Raw genomic sequence first — 24,206 nt, 5'->3', positions numbered from 1 at the left:
CTGAACTTAAAGTTCTGAACTAAATGAATTCTGAATTTAAAAAAAAATTCTGAACTTTTGAGTATCTTGAGATATTTGGGGTTCAATTACCTCATCTATTAATAGAAAATGAAGGTTGGATTAGATCAGTGGCTTCCAGCCTGTCCATTCCTCCTCTCTAAAATGCTATCAAGATTCTGGAAGGCTTCAGAAGATAGAGTTATTACTATAATAATAGCTGACATTTAGTGCTTGAAGGTTTGCAAAGTACTTTCTTTGGGCTGCCTTTAAGGCTCATGACCTCATTGAAACCTTCCAAGCCCACTCTAGCCTCCAGAGAAGAATTAGGTCTTTTACTTGGCTTTGATGGGAAGTAGAGATAGGGGAAAGGAGAAGGGCATTTGAAGCAGGGGCAGTTGTGTGAGCAAAGGCTTGAAGTCAGTGCACCAGCGATTTATTAAGCACCTTTTATTTTCAGAGCATAGTGGCAGTACAGTGTTTGTTGTCACTCTGTGTTGCTGGAGGAAGTTAATCTCAGTGAGACTTCCCCATAGGATGTCACAAAATCTCCATTTTTTAGGGTATCTATAAGATGCCATTATAAACCGTACCCTTAAGGAAGTTACATGCTACTGGGTAAATTACTATACAGATAAATACAGTGCAAAGTATATCATGATTTTCCCTTTAGGACTTGTTGTCAGTTATTTTTGATAGAAGATACCACTGATAGTATCAAACTGAAGTGTAAATGAGTCTCTGCAGGCTGCATATTGACTTAGAAAACTTCAAACTACCATTATCTTTGTGTTGTATTTTTATTGTTTTGTCAAATATTTCTCAATTACATTTCAATCTGGTTTTGACTGCATTTGGGAGTATTAGGGCAGCCCAGTGGCCATGAGTTTGATACGTCTGCCTTTTGTTGCATTTCATCTGAAGCCGAATTTGAACTCAGATCCTCCTGATTCCAGGGCCGCTGCTCTATTCACTACACCACCTAGCCTAGCTGCCCCCAAACCTTTTCTTTTCCAGGTGTTTCCTCGAGAGTTTTAATTTCTGTTCCAATTCTTTATGCTGGAGCTCTCATTTTTAAACTCTTGCTTCATATTCTTCTTGAAATTCTAGTTAATTTTGCAGTGAGTCTGGGTTTTTGTTTTGAGGCTTTGCTTGATAGATGCTTTCAGTTATTTTTCCTTTTGGGTTTGTGTCATGGACTTCCCACGGTCTATAATATTTTGCCATTATTGCTGTTATCCTCCTCTTCTTCCTCCTTCTCCTCCTTTCAGTAATCTGCTTTTCTTTTAACTTTAGCTGCATTGGTTTTGTTTATGTAGAAGCTTTTTAATCAAAATTGTCCATTTTATCTTTTGTGACTCTCTCTATCCCTTGTTTGGTTGGGAATTTTTCCCCTATCCATACGTTGGAAAGGTAGTTTCTTCTTTGTTCCTCTAATTGTTTATGACATTACTCTTTAAGTCTAAGTCATTGCCCATTTGGAGCTTATCTTGATGTATGATGTGAGATGTTGGTTTATTTTTAATTTCTGCTATACTGCTTTCCAGTTTTCCCATTACTTTTTGTCAAATACTGATTTCTTACCCCAATATCTGGGATCTTTGTTTTTTTATCAAATATTTGGTCACTATGCTCATTTGCTTCTGTCTGACTTACTGTGTTCTACTGACTGGCCTTTCTTTTTTAAACTAGTACCAAATCTTTTTGATTATTACTGATTTGTAGTAATCTAGACCCCTTTCCTTCCCACTTTTTTTTTCATTATTTCCCTTGAGATTTTTGACCCTTTGTTCATCTAAATTGACTATTTTCTTGTTTGTTTGTTTGTTTTTTTAATAGCTCAAAAAAAGTAATCCTTTGGTAGTTTGATTGGTATGACACTGTATAAGTAAATTAATTTGGGTAATATTGCATTTTTATTCTAACACCATGGCCTACCCATGAGCAATGAATACTTCTGTAGTTATTTAGATCTTCCTTTTTTCTACCTCTTTATTCCCATGGACCACCACTCTTTTAAGTGTTACTGACTTTAGAGATGTGAATATAACGTTTAATAAATTTTAATGTTCCTGATGTCCAGTAATAGGATGGAAGATTGAGGAAGAGCACATTTTCATATACAAACACATTATTTTTATAACATTTCACTTAACTGAATCTTCTAGATAGGAGATTTATGTTTTAAACCAATGATTATAATAATCACTTGATGAAAATATTTCTAAAATGCTTTGTAGCATTATGTGTTATCTTAAGCAGAATTTGCCAAGCACAATTAAACTTTTTCCCATCATTATGAACATCACTTATTATATTCTGTTGCATGACTTAGTGCCCTCAAAGCCTGTTGAGACATGAGATGGTTTGCTCAGGTGGAAGAGAAACAAATTCAGTACTTGCATTTTGGGTACAGCTTGCCAAAAAATATATCTATTAATCAAATCATTGTAATTCTAGTCTCTGATTAGAAAGAGAGGAAATCCATCCTTCCTTTAAATCTCTAATTCTAACCTCTGAGTAGAAAGAAAGGAAATCTACTCTACTTTCAAATCTCTCTTACACAAACCATTGTCAAGTTATAATATACGATTTTCCCAAAGACAAAATTCTACAATAAAAAAAAAAACATAGTTACTGAACTCAAGTCAAATTTCATTTTACAGATTTGATTCAGAACAATAGTCACTAAATTGTTGGTATACCCTAGAATCTTTTCCTAAGCAATTCAGTTCAGTTGAGGATAGAATGAACATTAGAGATAGAATGAGACATTAGAATGAACTAAATTAGAATAAATTATTTCGTTCTAAGTGCAGTTATCAAATGAATCCATTTTCTGGTAATTTATAAAGTTCCTTCTTAAACTTTGGTGCAGATTCCTCTCAGAAAGTATTTAGGCCTTTGGTCAGAATGATGTGAAAAAAGACATCAGTACAGGAAGTTGTTTTGGAATTCCGAATTGAAAAGTTTCTCATTCAGGTGGAACCAAACACTCCAATCTATTGTCCTAACTTTATTTTGTAATATATAACCTAAAGAGGGAAGATTAAGTGGGTGGGTTTGAATGTGCTGGGGTATTTGGGTTTTTTTTTTTTTTTGTAGTTTAAGGATCTTCCTTCCTTCCTTCTTCTTCTTTTTCTTTTATCTTATTGTTAAGCTGTCTATTGCCTCTTATAACAAGAGGATATATATATAACACCTACTCCTAATTTACTTTATTATTGTAAATCACATATCGGGGGGGGGCTGTCCCAGAAGTAAAATTCTTGGATTTTGTGATTGTTTTGCTGTGACACAGACTCTGTCTTCTTCTGGGTTCATGGCTCTAATCTCAATTATTAATAGTATTTATTATTCATTATTAATGGAGTTAATTTTTTTGATAAATGGGGTGTTGAACAGATATGTGAGATGTTGTTTATGTGTAGGCTCTTTCCTTTGTTATGTGGCTCAGAAACTTTTTTAAAAAAAGATTAAAACTCCACCCATCTCTTTAGGTTGGGATGTTGCATCAGCAGATGGAAGAGCTTGATAAAACCAAGCAAGAAATGGCCATGGAATACAAACAGGAACTGAAGAAACTTCAGGAAGAGGTGAATAAATTTTCATTAATTTTATTTGTGGATTTAATGGATTTATTTACTTGTGGGAACTATTTAAATTCATCTAGTTTTCTTAACAAAGGTCTGTTTTCTATGGAGCATAGGGCTGAAATCTTTATCCTTCACCCCTCTCTCCCTTGGTAATTTGGTAGTTTTTAGAGGGAAGGAATAAATTTTAATTTTCTTGGTTTCTTGGATCTTAACAGAAATATAAAATTATTTTTTAATGCCTTGTATTCCTTTATTTAATTAAAAACATTTTGCATTTATTATTATTATTATTATTAATGCTGGCAACACTTTTTTAAAATGGTGGTATTAACTATTTGATATGTTTTTGATATAATTTTCTATGTATGCTGGCATATTTAGTATGTTCTATTGTACCGCCTTTAAATTCTCAGACCTAGTCCAAATCATCAGACATCTAATAAGCAGTGAAATTGACTGTCTTCACAGCTAACTAGACTGAAGAAAGGTTATGAAAAGCTTCAGAAAAAGCAGATAAGAGAAGCCAGAGGTGGCGCTAAGAGCTACAGAGAAGACTCACCTGAGATGGAGAGGTTAAGTGGAAAAATAGAGGTATGATGACTGTGTTCATAGTGATTGTTAATTTTCACACAGGATAATGATTTGGTAAGAGGTGGTAATTCCTGAAACTTGAGTTCTCACCGTCAATTCTATTTGCAGGTGAGAAAATTTAGAATGAGCCAAAGTAGTTTGCACCTTCTATCACCCTATGGTCATTTTGGGGTCAGGAGGTAACTGTACCAATTTATTAGAGTGCAGTCATAATTAGTATCTATAAAGTATTATTTTGTCTCTTAAGACTTCTTTTGTGAAAGAGAGACTATTTTCATGTTTCCTTTAATTCATTTTTTAAAAGTTTAATTTTAGAAAAATATTTTTTGAGCATAGATTTCATACCATCAAGATGGCCAAATAGTTGCTTTTAAACAATTAAAAAAAATTATCTAAAGCCCTGAGATCTTTTTATCCAGGAGGGATCTTTTTATCCTGTGGGGAGGAGGACATGGTGGTGATTAGATTGGACTTTTTCATTTACTATCTACCTAGACTGTTGCAACAGCCTTCCTTACCAGAACTCTCCTCTCTGATCCATCCAGTCTTTACACTGCTGAAAGATCAATATCCCTTATATATTAATTTGAACAAACCACTCCACTGCTCAAAACTTCAGTAATTCAGGCTCCTTAAGTTAGAATTCAAAGCCTTTGGCAATCTAGTACTACATTACCTCCCAAAGCTTATCTCCCAGTAATCCTGGATTCACACTCCCTCCTCAGTCATTAATTGTTTCTCCCTACCAGTCTTCCTCAGCACCATAAATCCTACCTATCTTATGTACCTGTGTACTATTTTATATTATAGTTGTGTATGTGGCATGTCTCCCTCACCCCTTCTAGATTTTTAAAGTCTGAGAAGGTGGAGACTGTATCTTTTGTTTAATCTTTTTACATCCCCAGAACCTAGAATTTTGCTTTGCACATAGAAAATAGATAGTTATGAAAATTTTAAATGGGAAGAAAAGAAGTAAAGAATTAATATGAACATATGGTAAGGGAGAGATGATGGTAATGATGATGATGATGATAGCATTTATGTGATGCTTTAGAAATACTCTCTCATTTTATCTATGACAACCCTGAGAGGTGGGTGTCAATATTAGCCCCTTTTTACAAAAGAGGAAACTGATGCAGATAGAGATTGGGTTGTTACATAAAACACTGTAAGTAAAGATCACAGAGTTCCAGAGTTTCCCTTTTTGTTTCATTTAATCAGTTATCATGTGGACGTTAGGTGGATCTCTGCTTTCCAAGGCTTTTCTTACATGATCTTACAGTTCTTACTAGAGATTATAATTCAGACAAGCGGGAGGAGGAACTTCTTATAGAAAACACCAGATTGGTATTCTTCTCTCACTTATGCAGTTTTTCACTGCCCTGAGAATGAGAAAACCTGGTTTCTAGCCCCAGTTTGACTGCTCCTTGGCTTGGCAGCAATGCAGTGTAAGTGGGAAGAGGAGCAGACGGATTTGGTCATAGAGGACCTGAGTTTGAGTCCTGTCTCTGACCTTGGGCCTGGCCATGTCATTTTGTCTTCAGGGTTTCTTTTCTTATCTCTAAAGTGATAATAACAATAATTATACAATCTGCCTTGTAGGATTTTGGGGAGGATCAAATGACAATTTTTGGAAAGCACTTTATAAATGAGGAAAATGTTATGTTATGCTATGTTATTATTACTGTTAAGTGACTTGAACCTTTCTTTGTAAAATGAAAAAGTTAAACTCAGTGATCATCTAAGAGCTGTTTTGGTGTAAAATTTTGTCAATCTAAAATTTTGAAGCTCAAAAATATTCTTGCACTCTTTTGCCAATGGAAGGTTTCTTCAGGTCACCCAGCTCTCTGTGGCTTTACTAGCTGGCAAGGACATGAAAGGCAGAGGAAGATGTCTTATAGCATTGTTGAGATTTGTGCTTGCTTGGAGCTGTCCACTCCTTGGTGATTGCCTCCTTCCTTCTTCATTTTTATTATGGGTACTTAAAAATTCTCCTAGCTGTAGCAGCTTTTGGAATGCTAACAATGCCAAGAAACTTATCACTACTATGTGGAATTTTTGCTCTTTACCTTTCTAACATCTATAAACTTGTAATATAGAGACATGATTCATAGAGTAGATAAGACTTCAAGACTCAGGGAATCTTGGAGGGCGTTTAGGGAGGCTATAAGACCCTATGGGTCTTAGGTGAGTTTACTTTGTACTTCAAATTGCTCCCATAACCATAACCATCAGATGTTGGCTGGCTTCATGGTATATTAGTTACTGTTGAATTCCCATTTTCCATGTATTGTTTAATATTTGAGTCATAAATAACTGATAAGTGTAGTTTCAAAAGAGAATTGCTAAATTTTATTTTGGCAATTTTTCCTTCAAAACCAGAAAATTATGATGATTAACCCTTAGGTGGCAGCAAATTTATAAAACTAGACACAAATCAAATAGTATTCAGCATCCCTACATCATACACTTCAGTAATAAATAGAGTGTTAAATTTGGAAAGACAGAAATTCAGAGGCACAGTATATGAGGAGATGAGAATTACTGTCTAACGACATCGGATGACTGAATAATGGCATCCCTGCTGTGGAAAAAGGTCCACCTCTGTCAAGGGATGGGGGTGGGGGGTAATAATTAGAGTAAGAGTAAACTTGGAAGTAGTGACAAGAGGGGATGCATTTACAAGTCAACTGTCCTGGTTGCCTTTGCAGGAGTTCCGTCAGAAATCACTAGAATGGGAGAAGCAGCGAGTGATTTATCAACAACAGGTGGCTTCTCTGGAGGCACAAAGGAAAGCTTTGGCTGAACAGTCAGAGATTATTCAGGTAGAGTTAAAACATTTAAAAAGAAATGTAAACATTTGGGTTATTTTAATTTAATTAGTACATACCTGTATGCCATAGTAGATTCTGCTTTTCCACTTTGGACAGTTATATTTATGTAGTGGCTACAGGAGTGTCAGCCTTTCTCCATTTTTTATCTCTTATCCCATAGACTTTGCTTGTTACGAATTTGAGCTACTAGGATGGGGAAAATAGAGAAGAAGATGAATTAACTTTTTCTATGACTTTCTTCTTTCTTTATTACAAATAAGTAATTAGGTTTTGCACAGTGTCATATTTGGAAATGGAGAAAGCCTAGTAGTATAGGTTCCTTCTCTCTTTTCCAGCCTTTTAAAGTACATTATAATATTGAGAGAGAAACCAGACAAATCAGTTTTAAGTGGTTGTAATCAACAGCAGTGATTGTATCTAAAAGATGAGTTATGAACTTTTTATATGGAGGGCTGTTCAAAGTAATTGTGAGAAACAGTGTTTTAAGGTACTGCATTTCTGCCATTTTCATTCTGTAGCATGCTTGAAATATAAAGGTCTTTGAATATTTATACATTTTCTAAAGAGAGTAGAGACAGGTCCAACTGAGCCAAGCTGTGTTGGGGTAACTCGAGTTACTGGTAATAATGAAGACATTCCCCTGAACCAAGTAGATGAAAACTGCTGACTTCCTTTGTCTGGAACTCTGTAGCTTAGTAGATAAGTCTTCTTCCTAGCATGGGGTAGCAGAACTCTAGTGGAGGTCAGTTTTTACTGTTATTTCTCAATCATTCATCAGTAGATTATTTGTATTATTGATTACAAATCTCAGGTAAACATTTTATTAATATCAGTGAAACCTTTGTTTGCTGTAACCCACAGGGAGAAGAGAAGAGAAAGACTTATAAACAAAACCCCCACATGAATAGGTTTAATTTGTACTATTTAGGCCTAGTCTAATTAATTATTTTCCTACAAAAAGTGATTTCTTATTACAAAACTAGAAGAATCTTTGTTTCAAACCTTTTGAAAATCTTTTCAAAACTTAGTCAATATCTGAACCTAATTGAATCTTTTTGTAATTTAGTGGTGCTTCTGAGTCACCATTCTAAAGTCATTTCACATCAGACAATATTGTAGATGTTGCAGCTATACAAAATTGGACTGAGTGGGTGCCAAATCCTTTAAAAAAATTGTTATGTTAAAAAAATAAATCCAGAATATTAGCTTTTGGAGGAATTATTTCTCTGCTGCTCCCAGAGTTGTAATATAGAAAAAAAACAATTCTGATTGCTGTCTACAATTGCATTACCTTTATACAGGGTTCTGATAAATTTTTAAGTTCAAAAATTTCAAAGATATTTGTTCTTATCCTCTACTATATATTCTGTTATCTCTTCTTCCTCAGAAAGTATCGGTTTTTTATTTTAATTTTTTTATTCTGAACTTAACAAACACCAGATAAAGTTAGGATTTCTATATACATAGAACAGAAAAGGAGGATTGTGAAACTATGAATCTCTTATTATGTACAGTTTGCTTCTCATTTTAAATTGTCCTATTTGTTTGTGATTCCTTTTTCCCTTTCTTCAGTTCTCTTCTCTGCATTTCTTTCCTTCTGCAGTCCTATTCCTAACCACCTTCCTCCTTCCAGACCCTCCCTCATTGAAAAAAGGAAACCCTTGTAACAAATATGCATAGTTAAGCACATCAAATTCTTATATTGGCCATGTGCAATAAAGTATGTCTCATTTTACATTCAGGGTCCTCTCTTTTAGGAGATAGGTAGCATGATTCATCTTTGAATTATGGGTTGGTCATTACATTGCTCAAAATTCTTGAGTCTTTTAAGGTTGGATGTATTTATAGTGTTATCACATAAATTGTTCTTCTGTTTCATTTCTCAGTTCCCTTGGCATTAGTTCATACAAGTCTCAGATTTCTCCAAAAAACATTCCTTTGTCATTTGTACAGCAACACTCTGCTACATTGATATGCCATAATTTGTTGAGCTATTCCCCAACTGATGGGTACCCCCTTAGGTTTCAGTTCTTTGCCATTTCAAAAATAGCTGCTATGAAAATCTTATTTGTGTTTTTCCAAATAATTTTTTTTCATTGGTAGGTCAAAGGGCATGTACCAGTTATAGTAAATTTGGGGGTATAATTCCAAATTGCTTTCCAGAATGCCTGGAATAATTCCCAGCTACATCAGCAATGCATTAATGTACCTGTTTCCCCACAGTTCTTCCAATTTTTGTCATTTTCTTTTTTTGTCAGTTTTGCCAATCTGATGAAAGTGAGGTGTAATCTGAGAGTTTTTTAAATGTCCATTTAACTAGCAATAAATAATTTTTAAAATTTTTTATAGTTGATTTATTGGGTTTCTTTGGAAAATTCCCTGATCATTTACTAATTGGGGAATAGCTCTTACTCATTTAAATTTGAATCAGTTTCTGCTAAATCTTGGAAAGGAGACTTTTATCAGAAAAAATTTCTACAAAGCTTTTCTTTTCCTCCAGTGAACTTGTTCCCTTCTCATTTTAACTGCATTGTAGTTTTGTTTTGTGCAAAAACTTTTTAAAACTTTGTCTCAAAATTGAACATTTTGTTTTCTCCAGCCTTCTGTATCCCTCATTGCTGGCGATGAACTCTTTCCCTATCCACAGTTGTGAAAAGCTTGTTTTCTCTTGCCCCTCTATTTTTTTTTTTTGTAATGGGACCTTTTATATCTAAGTCATATATCCATTTGGAGCTTATCTTAGTATATGGTGTGAGATCTTGTTCTGTATCTAATTTCTGCTTGACTGTTAGCATTTTTCCCAGGAGTTTTTGTTGAATGATGAATGAGTCCTCACTCCAGTAGTTGGAATCTTTGGATTTATCATGTTGCTAGGTTCATTTGCTTTTAGCTATTTTGTTTCTAGTCTGTTTCACTAACTGACCTTTTATTTTTTTAAACCAGAACCAAATAATTTTAATAATTACTGCTTTGTAGTATAGTTTGAGATCTGGTACTGCTAGGCTTCACTCCTTCCCACTTTTTTCATTATTTCCTTTGAGATTCTTGGCCAGAAAGGTACCTCACATCTGATTGTTTCATTCATTATAGTAAGGCAAACAGAGAACCACTATAGAGATCCAAAGTAGCTGAGATTTAAAATTGTCATTTTAAGGATAGGGGATTGAGTAACAGGGAATGATTACATGTGGTACATGTTCTCTACTTAACTAATCGATTGTAACTGATGTTGGTGGATCTTCTTATATATCCTTCTTTGGGTAGACATCAGAAAGAGTAGCATGTATTCTTTTTTTTTTTTATAAAGCAATTGGGGTTAAGTGACCTGCTCAAGGTTATATGGCCAGTTATTTCTGGGTGGGTGCTAAGTATCTGAGCCCAGATTTGATCCCAGGTCATCCCGACTCTGGGGCCTGTGCTCTTACTCACTGCGCCACCTGGCCACCCCTAAGCAATTGGGGTTATGTAACTTGCTCAAGTTACACGGCCAGGTGTTTCTGGGTGGGTGCTAAGTATCTGAGCGTGGATTCGATCCCAGGTCATTCCGACTCTGGGGCCAGTGCTCTTACTCGCTGTGCTACCTGGCCGCCCCAGCATGTACTCTTAATAGGCTATCTGAAAAGTGAGTAAAAGGTTATGGCCAGACATAGACATACAGGGGTGGGGGAAGGAGGGCAGATTCTTTATGTGTCAGGGGCATTTGCCTTAGGTTGTCCAGCCAAATGCTCCAGTATAGGGAGCTGGGCCACTATCTATTATTACATTGTAACTTTTTATGTTCCCTGTCTCTTAGGAAATTGAATATTTGCAGGGGATATGGGAAAAGGAGTCATGTTTCTACTTATATTCAAATACAGTTCACCAAACTCTTTCTGAGCCAAATTTAAATGTATGAATACTTTTAGCACACTGTTTTTCTGATTAGTGTGGTTAATTGAGAGGGGTTTGGGGGTATGTGTATATTTTATAAGTGAATCTTTTCCTGAATTGATCCACAAGTATTTATTAAGCAGTTACTACATCAGGCCTTTTACCTGTGTCTAAAATAAAACAACTGCCATTTATATTGGTGACAGTTTCAAAATACAGGTTCATTTTGAATCAGTGAACCTAAGTGGTAGCAAGGATGGAATGCGAAGGGTGCAAATACTACACATGGAAATATTTGGGGAAATTCTAAGAAATATTTTAAAAATCAAGACCATTGCCATAAAACACAAAATCTTCAGTTTTCAATATCAGAATATTAGTTTAGAACACATATTTCTTTTGAAATACTTAGCTGACAGATCATTTCTAACCACTCAAAGACAATTCTAAATTCATTGCTAATTGTGTGCATTTTAAAAGCATCTTTGTTGGGATGGGACCTGTCTCCTTACTAGATATGTGCAGTAGTGGCGTCAAAGGTAGTGCCTCTCCCAAATGAATCACTGGCAAGAAAGATTTTTTTTTGGAGGGGGGAAGGCAAGGCAATTGGAGTTAAATGACTTGCCCAAGGTCACATAGTAAGTGTGTCAAGTGTCTGAGGCCAAATTTGAACTTAGATCCTCCTGACTCGAGGGCCAGTACTCTATTCACTGCACCACCTAGCTACCCCCAAGAAAGATATTTAAAGGAATTTTACACTTGAACTTATTGGAATCACTGGAGCATATTTGCTGTTTAATAAAATGAATACAAATCAAGATTTCAAGCATACAGTGAGTAAGAGATTTCCTTTAATCATGGAAGTTTATTACAAATCCAATGAATGAACTAAGCTCTATGGAATGAAGTAATATGATCAAGAAGAATGGTTAAACCACAAAAATTAGAACCTCTTCAGTTTGAAGTTTTCTTCTCTCTAAGTCATGAAACTGGTCACCTCATTCAGTAACCTATAAATATTTTCTATACTTTTGAAGAAAAAGCCAGCTTGGTTGCATAATTGCATAGAATAAAGTCTTTGACTAAAAACATATATACATACATACACAAATGCATATATATATATATTTTTTTTTTTAATTCATGAAGGCCAGATTCTTTTTTTTTTTTTTACTTTTTGGAGGGCAATTGGAGGTAAGTGAAAGAAGGCCAGATTCTAGTAAAGTAATTGAGATCCTTTACTATTCTGAAACCAGCCAGATGTGGCAGAAAGAAAGGAAGAATTTTTGGTGGAAGCTGTCCTGTCCTAATACATTCTTACTAGTTTAAGGATAACATCGAGTAGCTTAAAAATATCAGAAACCTTGACTGCATTTAGTTTGTATATACATCAGTGTTATGGCATGATGTATGGTAAATTATGTGGTTAATAAAGTAAAATCAGGAAAGTTGAAGTATTTTGTTTAATTTTGACAGAATTAATCACTAAACACTAGAGCCCATTATTTTTCTATTATTGCTAACTAAACTGGATTATTTTTTAATCAGTCATTTAGATGACTTAAAACTAGTGTTTTAGAAGTCACTAGGCATTTATTGAAAACTGCTGTTTTACAGCACTGTGGGGAAAGCTGAAAGAAATTTTTGTGGTTTTGGGATTGAAAAATTATTTTTAATGTAATTACAGATTATTACAACTTTGTAAACATGTTGGTTCATTGCAGAAGTACTCCAGAAAATTTAAAAAATATTCAGTGGGAATTCCTTTCAAAGAGATGTTAAGAGAGTAAGGAAGTATTACACCTCAAACAGGATGAAGAAAAGGTATTTTGAATTTTCCAAGGAAACCATGATCACAGTTTCAATATAGAAGGAACAGAACTCAGACTTGAGGGGGGCGGGAAGGAAAGGAGTTCAAGAATGAGAGAGGAGTTGATTTACAATAAATATATGTAATACATGAAAAAAATCATCTTACTCAGATCACAACCCTTTTAAGATTTGGAAAAGAGTTAAGCAATAATATTGACTTTAAAATTTTTTAAATTATATTGTTTGTATTAATATAATAGCATTAATTGAAGTGACTACAGTATTGGTAGAAGCTCATATTGACTCTTATCAGAACAGACACTGGCAGATTCTTGCTGAGAATTTCACTGTTAATGGGTTCCTGCAGCTACTGTTGAGTAAAAACTCCTGCAAAGAGGTAGTTTGTAATGATGGAATTGGAACTGACACTGATGGAGACTTTATGAAGAGTTGATGCTGGCAAATGCCATTGATTTATACTAGGAATCTCTTAAGGCAAGTCCTTGTTGCTTGTGTCCTTGATGACCTGACTTTCACATTTTTGCTGCATTTGGGACCACACAAAACAAAGAATTCAAAAAATTCCTTGCTCTTGTGTTCTCCCTCTCATTTCCTGTGCTTCTTTTAGCTCCTCAGCCTTCAGCTTTTGTCTCTTTTTCTTCCATCTTGTGATTTACTTTTTTGTTTTCCTCTTCCTTTAAGTCAGTGTCTCTTCTAACTGTTACACTGCTAAAATGGTATTCTTTTAATCGATTCCTTTCTGAAGTCATCATGATTTAGGCCAGCCAGACAACAGATACAATTTCTGATTTCTGGTTTAAAAAAAGTTTATTGGTGGTAAATGTTTAACTTTTAAAGTGAACTGAAAATTTTACATGTCATTCTCATTTTTAAATGTGCTCATAAAAGAACTAAGCATTTCTGTTAAATCAGTATGTTAGTAGCTTAATCTTAAGAATATATGCCATCTGGAATGACTATCAGAACTTAACAAGATGAAACTTAATAAGGATAAACATAAAATTCTGAATTTAGGTAGAAAAGAAAACTGTTCAAATAACAATAGGAGAGACATGACTAGATAAAGAATCATGTCAAGATAATAACTGATTGCAAGTTAAATGTGAGTGAACAGTGTAGTTACCCAAAAAGTCATAAAGGACGCTAATAGAGGAATGGTTTCCAGAATGAAGGAAGAAATCATTTCATTGGACTTTTCTATTCAGACCCCACCTAGACTTATGTATTTAGTTTTAGGCACCATATTTAGTAGAACATTGCTAAGCTAACTGGTGGATAGCCGGGTGGTTGAGGCAGCTTAAAACCATGTTGTATGAAGATTGAAGGGGCAGTTAGTTAGTTAGCTAGGAAGAGAAAAAACTTGGTAAGGCATGATAGCCATCTTCCAATACTTGAAGGTCTGTCGTGTGGAAGCACATTTAGATTTCTTTTGTCTGGCTGCAGCAGGCAGATCTCAGATCATGTGAAGTATCATTTCTGTTGGAAGGGATGGAAGTTAGAACATCAAAAAAAATCAATTAGGGCAACATGCAGTATCCAAGAACAGAAGTTATGGTGCGGAATCGTCAGGATAAACCAAGAGTCAAAGCAGCAAGAATAAAAGCAAATAAGTAGAGACCATCCTGGTACCTGAATGACAGTTTCATATACTAACATGAATGTTCAATTCCTCCTTTTATTCAGAGTTTGTGAGTGCCTGATCTGTTCCTTAGAGGGAAAATGCTATCAAACATTAGGACCTTTAGAAATAGTCCTAACCCACAAGGAGCTTATTAATTCAATAAAGTCTTCAGGAACTAAAACCTATATTGCTGAGTAGTTTAGTCAATATAATCCAAATAAATAGTGTGAATTTGCATAGACTTAGTTTAAATGCCAGTATGTGACCCATTTCATGTTCATTTACAAAGGGTGTTATTTCTTCACTGTGAGGAAATCCTATTGTTGGAGCTCCTTCCATTTGGAAATCCATTGGTATGTAATGCATAAATCCTAGGAAATTGCCTGAAGAACATAGAAGTCAGATGATTTGCTCAGGGTCACAGTAAGGGTCAGTGGTGAGATTTGAATCCAGGTCTTCCAGACATAAGTGCAACATTCTACTCTGCTTTGCTGTATTGACATGATTTCATTTCTTGTATAGGTTCTCAATTCAGGAGAGCTGTGCATGGAAGACACCATCTTGATAAGCTATATTTACTTCAGCCTCTCATACGTATCACCACAAAAGCCCTTAGCACTATGCATTTGTTGAAAAGCTTTCATGTGTTTGATTAAAATGACTTGAATCCCCTATAGTTTTCCCCTTCCTCTAGATTATATCTAGAAAAACAGTCCACATATGTATAATTATACAGAAATTAAAACAGTATCTCATGGCATGTTTGAACATGTTCATACATACACACATGTTCCTTCTCAGAATGTTTTTAAATGCATAACATACAATACAATTGTTATCAAAAAATTTTTTTAAAGTTCATGGACTCCAAGTTAAGAACCCCTGTTCTATACACTAGAACTCCGTGTCATGTGCTAGGGATTTTTTTTTTGCACTTAATAGTATTTTATTTTTTTCCAATTACATGTAAAGATAATTTTCAACATTCATTTTTGTGAGATTTTGTATTCCAAATTCCCCCCCGCCCCAGATAGCAAACAATCTGATATAGGCTATATTCGTACAATCATGTTAAACATATTTCCACATTGGTCATGTTGTAAAAGAAGGATCAGAACAAAAGGGAAAAACTATAAGAAAGAAAAAACAAAAGTAAAAATAGTATCCTTCAATCTGCATTCAAGCTCCATAGTTCTTTCTGTGCATGTGGATGGCATTTTCTATCATGAGTCTTTTGGAATTGTCTTGGATCATTGTAATGTCTATCAAAGTTGGTTGGTGCACAATGTTGCTGTTAGTATGTAATGTTCTCCTGGTTCTACTCACTTCACTCAACAACAGTTGATGTAAGTCTTAACAATTTTTCTGAAATCTGCCTGCTCATCATTTCTTATAGTAAAATAGTATTCCATTATATTTGTATACCACCACTCGCTCAGCCATACCCCAGTTGATAGGCATCCCCACAATTTCCAATTCTTTGTCACCACCAAAAAGAGCTGCTGTTCATCTGACCTTTTCCCTTTTTTATGATCTCTTTGGAATACAGACCTAGTAATGGTATTGCTGAATCAAAGGATATGCACAGTTTTATATCCCTTTGGGCATAGTAGGGTTTTATTTTTTAAAGGCAAAAGTGAAAGTCTTTTCTCTCACAGAGTCTACATTCTAGTGGGCTAGACATGTGAATGTGTGTGTGTATACATATAATGTATCAGTGTATATCAGTAGATACAAAACCTATGCATAACAGATGCAAGGTAACCTTGGAGAGGAAGACACTCAGGAAAGGTCTTATGAAGAATGTAGTGCCTAAACTGAGTCTGAAGGACACCAGGGGTTTCAAGAGGTAGGAGAGGAGGAAGGAAAGCATTTCAGGTGTGGGGGATGGGTAGTGCAAAGGCATGGACATAGGAAAAAGATTGTATGTGAAGAGCAGTAAGTAGCCCAGTATGAGTGGATTAGAAAATGTGTGGAGGGGAATAAGATGTAAGAATGCTGGAAGGGTAGGATTGGGTCTGCTTATGAAGATCTTTAAAGGCTAAATGGACTTTATATTTGGTTCCAGAGGGAATAGAAAGCCACTGGGGCTTATTAAGTCAGGGCAAAGTAACATGGTCATATCTGCACGTTAGGAAAATAACTGGTGACTGTGTGGAGAACGGATTGGAGATTGAGGTAGTAAGACCAATTTGGAGACCTTCACAGTAATCCAAAGAAGAGGTAATGATGGCCTGAATTAGAGAAGGGGTCATATATGAGAAATGATGCAGAGAGAGAGGTGACAAGATTTGACAGCTGATTGTCTCTCACTTTGGGTAAAGAGAGAGTGGAGTCAAGAACTCCATTGAGTTTATGTACCTTGGTGACTGAGATGATAATGGTGCCCTTGATAGTAATAGAAAAATTCAGAAGAGGGGTGTGTTTGGGATGAAAAAGAAAGAATCCTATTGTGGACAAGTTGAATTGTGGTGGTTATGGGTCATCCATTTTGAAATATCTAGAAAGCAGTGGATAATGCCAGACTGGATCTTGGGAGAAAGACAAGGACTCCTACAGATTTAGGAATCATTTGCATAGTGATGGTAATTGAACCCATGGGAGTGGATGAAGTCACCAAATGAGAGAGTGTAGAGAGATAAGAGAAGAGGGTTCAGGACCAAGAATTGGGGTATACCCGTAGTCAGTAGATATGACATGAATAATGAACCAACAAAGAAATTTTAGAAGGAATAATCACGTAGTTAGGAGAACCAAGGAAACTATGTCCCAGAAACCCAAAGAGGAGAGAATATTCAAGAGCAAAGGGCTATCAGTAGTGTCAAATTCTGAAGAAATATTGAGAAGAGTGAGGATTAAGTAAAGGCCATGAGATTTAGCATAGTGCCCGGCATATAGAAGGTGCTTTAAAAAGCTTTTTTTTTTTTTAAATTGAATTGGCAATTAAAAGATTTTTTTAAAATTGGTGAGCAGTTTGAGTTGAGTTGGTTTATTAATCAGCAGAGATTTAGAAGACAGAAAAGAGGGACTGGAAGCTGTGAGTATAGATAACTTTTTCAAGGAGTTTGACTGAGGAAGTGTGGAGAACAAGAGAACAGTAGTAGAGAAGATGGTAGAGTCTAGTGAGGGTTGATGAATAGGGGAAATTTGGACATATTTATAAGCAACAGGAAAGGAACCAGTAGATAGAGGTTAAACAGAACAAGAGGTGATAATAGTTGGGAAAGTCTGCTGGAGAGGATGGGAAGGAATGGAATCAGAGGGGTTGGCCTTAGCAAGAAGAAGGGCCGCCTCTTTGTCAGAGAGTGGGCTAGCTTCATATTAGTCTCCTCATGAATTTTTGTTTTTGACTATTTCACTCGTCAATAATCCCATGTTTCTAGGCTCAGCTCACCAATCGGAAACAGAAGCTGGAATCTCTGGAGATTTCCAGCCAGTCTGAAATTCAGCACTTAACCAGTAAGCTAGAGAGGGCCAATGATACCATATGCGCCAATGAATTGGAAATAGAACGTCTCAACATGAGGGTAAATGATTTGGTTGGAACCAACATGACTCTGCTGAAGGAGCAGCAACGGCTTGAAGAAGAACTGAGGCACACTGAAAAACTACTAAAGGTCTGTGTAACTACTGCAGGTGAACAATAGTTTAACTTTGTTTTCTAGGAAACAGGGAAAAAGACATCGCACTTTAGTTTCTAAAACTCTTCTTTCTCCCCCCCTACCCTGTTGTTGATAGTGACTGAATTTGTGCTGCATAGGCATGGGTGTACTGGATCCTGCTTGAATTGGCTCATAAGAGCTGATTGTTAAATTTTAAGTCCAGTCATTTACACCTCAGGAATGGGCAGATACTACAAGTTGATTTATTGTTTTATTGATTGTCCAGACTTAACAAAGTGATGATGAAAATGTTAGTAATGCATATTGAAGTATGTCATATATACATTTTTCCCTTGGGAGGATAATAAATATTCAATTACACATTTCTGAATATAGTTTTACTCTTTCTATTTTGATGAGATATAAAACTATCTAGACCTATAATCACTTAGGACAGTGTAAATAATAACCATTTTTTTTTTTTACCTTTTGGAGGGCAATGGGGATTAAGTAACTTGCCCAAGGTTACACAGCTAGTTGTTTTGTGTGTGTGTGTGTGTGTGTGTGTGTGTGTGTGTGTGTGTGTGTGTTAAGTGTCTGAGGCCGGAACTGAACTTGGGTCCTCCTGACTCCAGGGCCGGCACTTTGCTCACTGTGCCGCCTAGCTGCCCCAATAATCATTTTTTAAATGTTTTATTGAGGTTTTTTTCAACATTGCTGTCCCTTCTCAGTCATTCTACCCTTTCCTGTCATCTACTCCCATAACAGAACTTTTGTGTAATAAATCTTAAGTAAAACAAATTATCATACTAGCTAAGTCTAGCAATGTATGCCTTGTTCTACATCTGTAATCTACCATCTCTGACATGTGGCAAGAGGCATGCTTCATTGCCACTCCTCTGAAGTCACAGTTGATCACTGTTTTGATCAGAGTTCTGAAGTTTTTCAGTATGATTTTCCTTTATGTTGTTGTGGTCATCATATAAATTATTCTTGTAGTTCTGCTTGCCTTACTCTGAATGAATTCATACAAGTCTTTCCGAGTTTATCAGTATTCATTATTTCTTATGCCATAATAGCAGTACATTGCATTAGTAAATGACAGTTTGTTCAGACATTTCTCCAGGTTATGGATACCCACTTTTCTTCCAGTTTTTTTGCTACTACAAAAGTACCATTATAAATATTTTCATATACATATGGGACCTTTTCCTTTGTCTTTGACTTCCTGGGGTTTGGATCAAAGAATATTAGGTGACTTTTCTGGTATAAGTAATAGCAATATTCTTTCTGTAGGTCCTACAAGGAGAAAAAAAGGAATTGGAGGTAACTATTCGGTCTCAAGAGGATTTCATCAATGACTCAATAATGCAGAAGGAGAAATTACAGAATAAACTTACAAATGTAGCTAAAAATGTGCATTCTACAGAACTCATGAGGTATATTTTATTATCTCAGTAAGTCAGTATTTGTCAGTGGTAGACTCTCATTTATAGCACCGGAAGAGTCATCCTTATTAGGTGGGTTAGTGTGTTGTAGGTGATCACTGGAGGGCACCTGGGAGCTAGGGATAGATGAAACAAGGCATAGGTGAGAGCATTAGGATGAGAGGCACCAGGAAATCTGTTATTGTTCTCTTGAGCAGAGGAACAAGGATGGTTTGGCTTCTGTTTTATGGAAGCCAAATAATAGTATAGTTGCACAATCAGTATGGCAGAGTGGTGTAGTGGAAAGATCACTGGACTGGAAGGCAGGAGAGCTGGACTGAAGTCTTGGCTTTGACACTGGCTAGCTGAAGAGTCTTGTTCAAGTCACTTAACTTTCCTGAACCTCAGTTTTGGTTGTCAATAGAATGGGACTGTCTCACTGTTAGTGTTATTGTGAATAAAGTGCTTTGCCAATTCTAAAGTCTCATTTAAATATGAGTTATTAATGAGAACTAATCACAAGGAATGGAGTGGGGGCAAGTACTTAGAGCATTTTGCTTCAACACGGTGTTAGTTGACTTTGTCCTTGAAGCAGAAGCAGGAAGCAGCAAGCAGCTGAAAATGGCTGCTTGGGATTGGAAGAGCCTTTTATTTGGGGAGTTAAATCTCCCACATTAAGACCATCTCTGTAGCCGGAATGTGGTCTCACCTTGATTGACTATTAGTGAAAATCAAGCTAATGGAGAGGAAGTATAAAAGAGTTTGAGGTAGTCTAAACTTTGAGGTAGTCTAAAATTTTTCCTTCTCTTTGCTCAGTATAGGAGATAGCCATGGGAATGAGAAATAGAAATTAGTATCTAATTGTGCAAAACAGGGAATGATGGAAGAAGCACTGTGGCAAGTAGTTATAGACAACAGACTATGGAGTTAATAACATGAGTAACAGTGTTTGAAACAGTCAACTGGACCTCCAGTTTTTTAAAGAGAAGATCAATAAAAGATGATGAATTTGAGAGTCAGCCCTGGTTCCCAACCAGAAGAGGCTTCGGTGGCTTAGTGTTTGTCTATCTAGTCCTTGGGGTCACCTCTAGTTGTTATAGAATGCCCAAAAGATCGTGGGTCGGAAGATAACTCCTGCTTTATAAGTACCTTAGTGTGTAGGTAAAATTTTACGTACTCATTTTTATTCAGAAAACCAGTCCAGGTACATATTGCTAGAAACTTTTTAGATGCTTGTAATGGGATTACTCTTTTTCTTCACTTAAATGCAATTTTTAAAAAGTAATTTCCTAGGAGAGAACTCAATTCTTTTGCAACTCATTTGAGAATAGAAGGATTTTTGGAAAAAAGAAAACAGGTGTTGATTAAAGAGGTTGTCCTCACTATTTATTTGCTTGTTTTTGATCTCTTATAAAACATTAAGCCTAGTCAGTAAGGAGAGGTGAGTAAACTACTAACTTTTTGAAATTTCATTTTAACCTATCAGGGTTCTAAGTAGTGTGTTGTGAGAAAGAATTTACCAAATGTACATTTTAGGAATATTGGAATTGTGGAGCTTAAAGTCCAAAGTTCTGGACGGAGTTTTGGCCATCAAAAAGTGGGTACTATAAGTATCCCAGTTGTGCCTTGCTTGTATGCAAAGGCCTTCTGGAATGATCCTATGTTTTTGTGTAGGTCACTGGAGGTCAGCCTTCAAGACAGAGTGTGTTCCTCTAAAGGCCAGATCAACCCAGAGAATGTGTTTTCACAGCTGGATTTTCCACAGACCAGTGAAGAGCTTCTGCAGGCAGAGGTATCTCGTCTTGAAGGCAGGTAGATGGAATTATATGGAAAAATATTTGACCAAGTTTGTCCATACTGACATTAAATATTTTAAGTCACTAGATTTTTATAGGCTCTACTATGATAGTAATAGTTTAAATTAGTTAATTGTTTGGGTTTTTTTTTCTTTTTGGAGGGTGAAGGCAGGGCAATTGGGGTTAAGTGACTTGCCCAAGGTCATATGGCCAGTTTTGTGTTGTGTCTGAGGCTGGATTTGAACTCAGGTCCTCCTGACTCTCGGGCTGGTGCTCTACTGCGCCACCTAGCCGCCCCAATAATTGATTGTTTTAAAAACATAAAAGTAAAATCCTTTATGGAGTTAATATTATTGCAGAGAGAAACAAGAAACAAGAGAGGACTGATTGTCGGTAGATAATAAAGAAGTGGGAGAGCCAGGTGAGCAGTGTTTGTTGGTTAGGAATGAATAGAAAGGAAGCTATCGTAGATCAGGGTTTGCCCTGCAATAGTTGTAATTTAATCTTTGGGCAATTAAAATATATTTCATGTACTTAAAGAGCCAAATGTCTCTGAGTGGAGATGGTAGTCATTTAATTTCTTGAAAAGCTTACATAATTTACTCTTAGAAGATTATTAGCATTAATGTCAGAGATAGCATGAGTATGTAAGAAATCTAATAATAGAATTTCATTGTAATCAATAGTTTTAATAAATCTAGTACAATTTCTAATTTCCCATGTAATTTCTCTATTTTTTCTTTTCCTTTTTTAATCTTGGAATATTTGTGATAGTCTTTGGTCATGAATTATTTTGAAACACCTGTCAGTTTACCTTTTATAAAATAGAAAATCTCTTCAAGCTGAAATTTAAGGTCTTGTCATGCTTTCTTCATTGGTTTTGCTTTCAGTCTATAATCCTCATTTTATTAAACTTTTATTAGGTTCTTGAGACTTGATTTTATAAGTGACAAATGGGCAATTTGTCAGTTGTGGCATAAGTTAGTATAAAAATGATAATGATTTAGCCCTTTTTTAAATTCAAAAGGCAAATAAAGAATCAACTAAGTTTCTGCAGTCATTATTGGCATAATATTTAAGTGGTATTTTGTTTAGGTAGTTAATTATTTAAGATTGTAAATAATACCTGAAAAGTCGAGAAATTGAGAGGTTTGCTGTTTTTCTAGAATTAATCTTTTGATCTTATTGAACGCACATAGCATTTTTGAATGGTTGTTTATCTGGGATCACTATAGACACCAAGGATCTTGTTTGGTTAGCATTTGTTGAACAACCTAGAATATGGTCATAAATGAAACAGGTGAGAAAAGGATATAAACTGGATGGATGTCATCACTTTTCTTTAGAAGTGTAGTTGAATGGGTCAAAACTTAGACCTGAAATATTTGAGAATAGTTTTGATCAACTTATTGGTGAGTGTTTATAAATATACACATACACAAAAAAACCACTTTATTTTTATAAATGTTTATATACACACACCAATTTGTGAATGTTCATTAGAAAATCATTGGTTAGTTAGGGGAAGCTTACTGATGGGAAATAAGATTTGGGTACCTTGAAGGGAGAATTATGGATGATGGTAGGTTGGGCATCTTTTAGGTAAGGGGAAAATGATACATATAAAGAACAGAAGTTGAAGTTAGAAAGTCTGGGAGTCAGCATGCGCTTTGGCTCAGGTGAGTCAGAGTTCATAATGTAAAAGAATGATGATGAAGCTTGCAGGAGTATTTCAGATTTCGAGTGTTAAATAGGAATGGTTAAATTTGATATTTCTCTAAGGGTCCCATGAATTTGGCTTTTTAAAAAAGTTAGTGATAATTGATTTAGCTCCTGCCTTCCTGGCTCCAGGTACAATGCTCTATCCTCTCTGCTGCCTAGTTAGCTGGAAAGCAAAGGTGAAGTAAAGTGATGAGAACTGAGACCATAGAGATGGGTGGACAACTAGAGAGAATTGGATGGCTCTTAAGAGACTAAAGAGAAGAAGGACTGTTGGGGCTTGTAAACATTGTTTGGATTTGGGGGGTGATTTCCAGGAATCTAAAATAACTTGAATTTTTAAGCCTTGAGGACAGATAGAAGGATGGTGCCTTGGTGGTAATAAAGAAACTAGGAATGGGTGCTAATTTTTTGACTGGGAGGATTCTGAACTTAGGACTTTTAATTTTTAATAATTTTTTTCAGTAGGACATCCAAGTAAAGAGTTGTTCTTGAGTCAGTTCTAGGTTAGTGAATTGGAAAGAGGGTGAGCAGATAAGGATAGAGATGAGGGTTTGGAAATCCTCCTTACCAAGAGTGATAGAAACCATTTTGCTGCTAACATGATTCAGGTGCTCCTAAACTTGAACTCTTTTTCTCTTTTCTTCTGTCATCTAGCTTGGGATCTGTGAGTGCAACATGCAAACAGCTAAGCCAAGAGCTAGTAGAAAAATATGGAGATCTAAAGGCGATGGAAGACTCTAACAACCAGTACAAGATGGAGATAAAAAAAGTAAAGCTCTGCTTATGTATCTGTGGCAAAATCAGTATGTATTTAGTGGGCTTAGAGATATTAACGTCACACAGCCAAATGGCAGAATTGAGATTTGAGTATAATTCTAGTTAGCTACCATTCAGGGGATCTCAGGTTATCTAGGCAAGTAAATAAAATTGATCATTTCTGCAGAAGAAATCTAGAAAATGTAGGTTTGTTGGAAATATTAGTGTCTACTTTTAGTCAGAAAAAGATAAATATTTGCATTAGCTATTTATTACTGCTTAAAATTTTTTTGTAATTATATTGCTTTTTTCTTTGTAGCTAAAAGAACAGATATTGCAGAATGAACAGACTTATAACTGTGCTCTAGAAGGAATGAAAATGGAAATCTCCAAATTGACGCGGGAGTTGCATCAGCGTGATGTAGCCATTGGTTCAGTCAGTGAATCTAGCTCCGAAGTGGAACGACACCTCAGATCAGAGCTGGAAAATGCAGAAACCAAAGCCATGGAGCACAGGGTAAACCTACAGTGATCTGTCTCTGCATGGGACCCTGTACATCC

At 35.7% G+C, this 24,206-nt stretch overlaps 1 protein-coding gene across 7 annotated transcripts in view; it reads left to right on the top strand.

Moving 5' to 3' along the window:
• The window catches only part of CEP63 (centrosomal protein 63), a 55,840-nt gene that overhangs the window by 19,603 nt on the left and 12,031 nt on the right, over positions 1 to 24,206 (top strand). For 5 of the 7 annotated variants that reach the window (XM_069108705.1, XM_069108704.1, XM_069108699.1 and 2 more), the window contains exons 4-11: positions 3,498 to 3,593; positions 4,062 to 4,184; positions 6,896 to 7,009; positions 17,726 to 17,959; positions 19,241 to 19,383; positions 21,046 to 21,183; positions 23,544 to 23,658; positions 23,965 to 24,162. In XM_069108705.1, coding sequence (XP_068964806.1) covers positions 3,498 to 3,593; positions 4,062 to 4,184; positions 6,896 to 7,009; positions 17,726 to 17,959; positions 19,241 to 19,383; positions 21,046 to 21,183; positions 23,544 to 23,658; positions 23,965 to 24,162 — 1,161 coding nt within the window. The remainder of the gene's footprint in view (positions 1 to 3,497; positions 3,594 to 4,061; positions 4,185 to 6,895; positions 7,010 to 17,725; positions 17,960 to 19,240; positions 19,384 to 21,045; positions 21,184 to 23,543; positions 23,659 to 23,964; positions 24,163 to 24,206) is intronic. The other 2 variants (XM_069108702.1, XM_069108701.1) reach the window with 2 other exon arrangements.

The sequence above is a fragment of the Petaurus breviceps genome, unplaced genomic scaffold, assembly GCF_028583685.1.
Source record: "Petaurus breviceps papuanus isolate PSGF00001 unplaced genomic scaffold, PetGlider_PUasm1.0 90424, whole genome shotgun sequence".
In the NCBI taxonomy this organism is placed as follows: Eukaryota; Metazoa; Chordata; class Mammalia; order Diprotodontia; family Petauridae; genus Petaurus; species Petaurus breviceps.
Note: the sequence above shows the minus strand (reverse complement) of the source record. Positions and strands in the feature narration are given on the sequence as shown.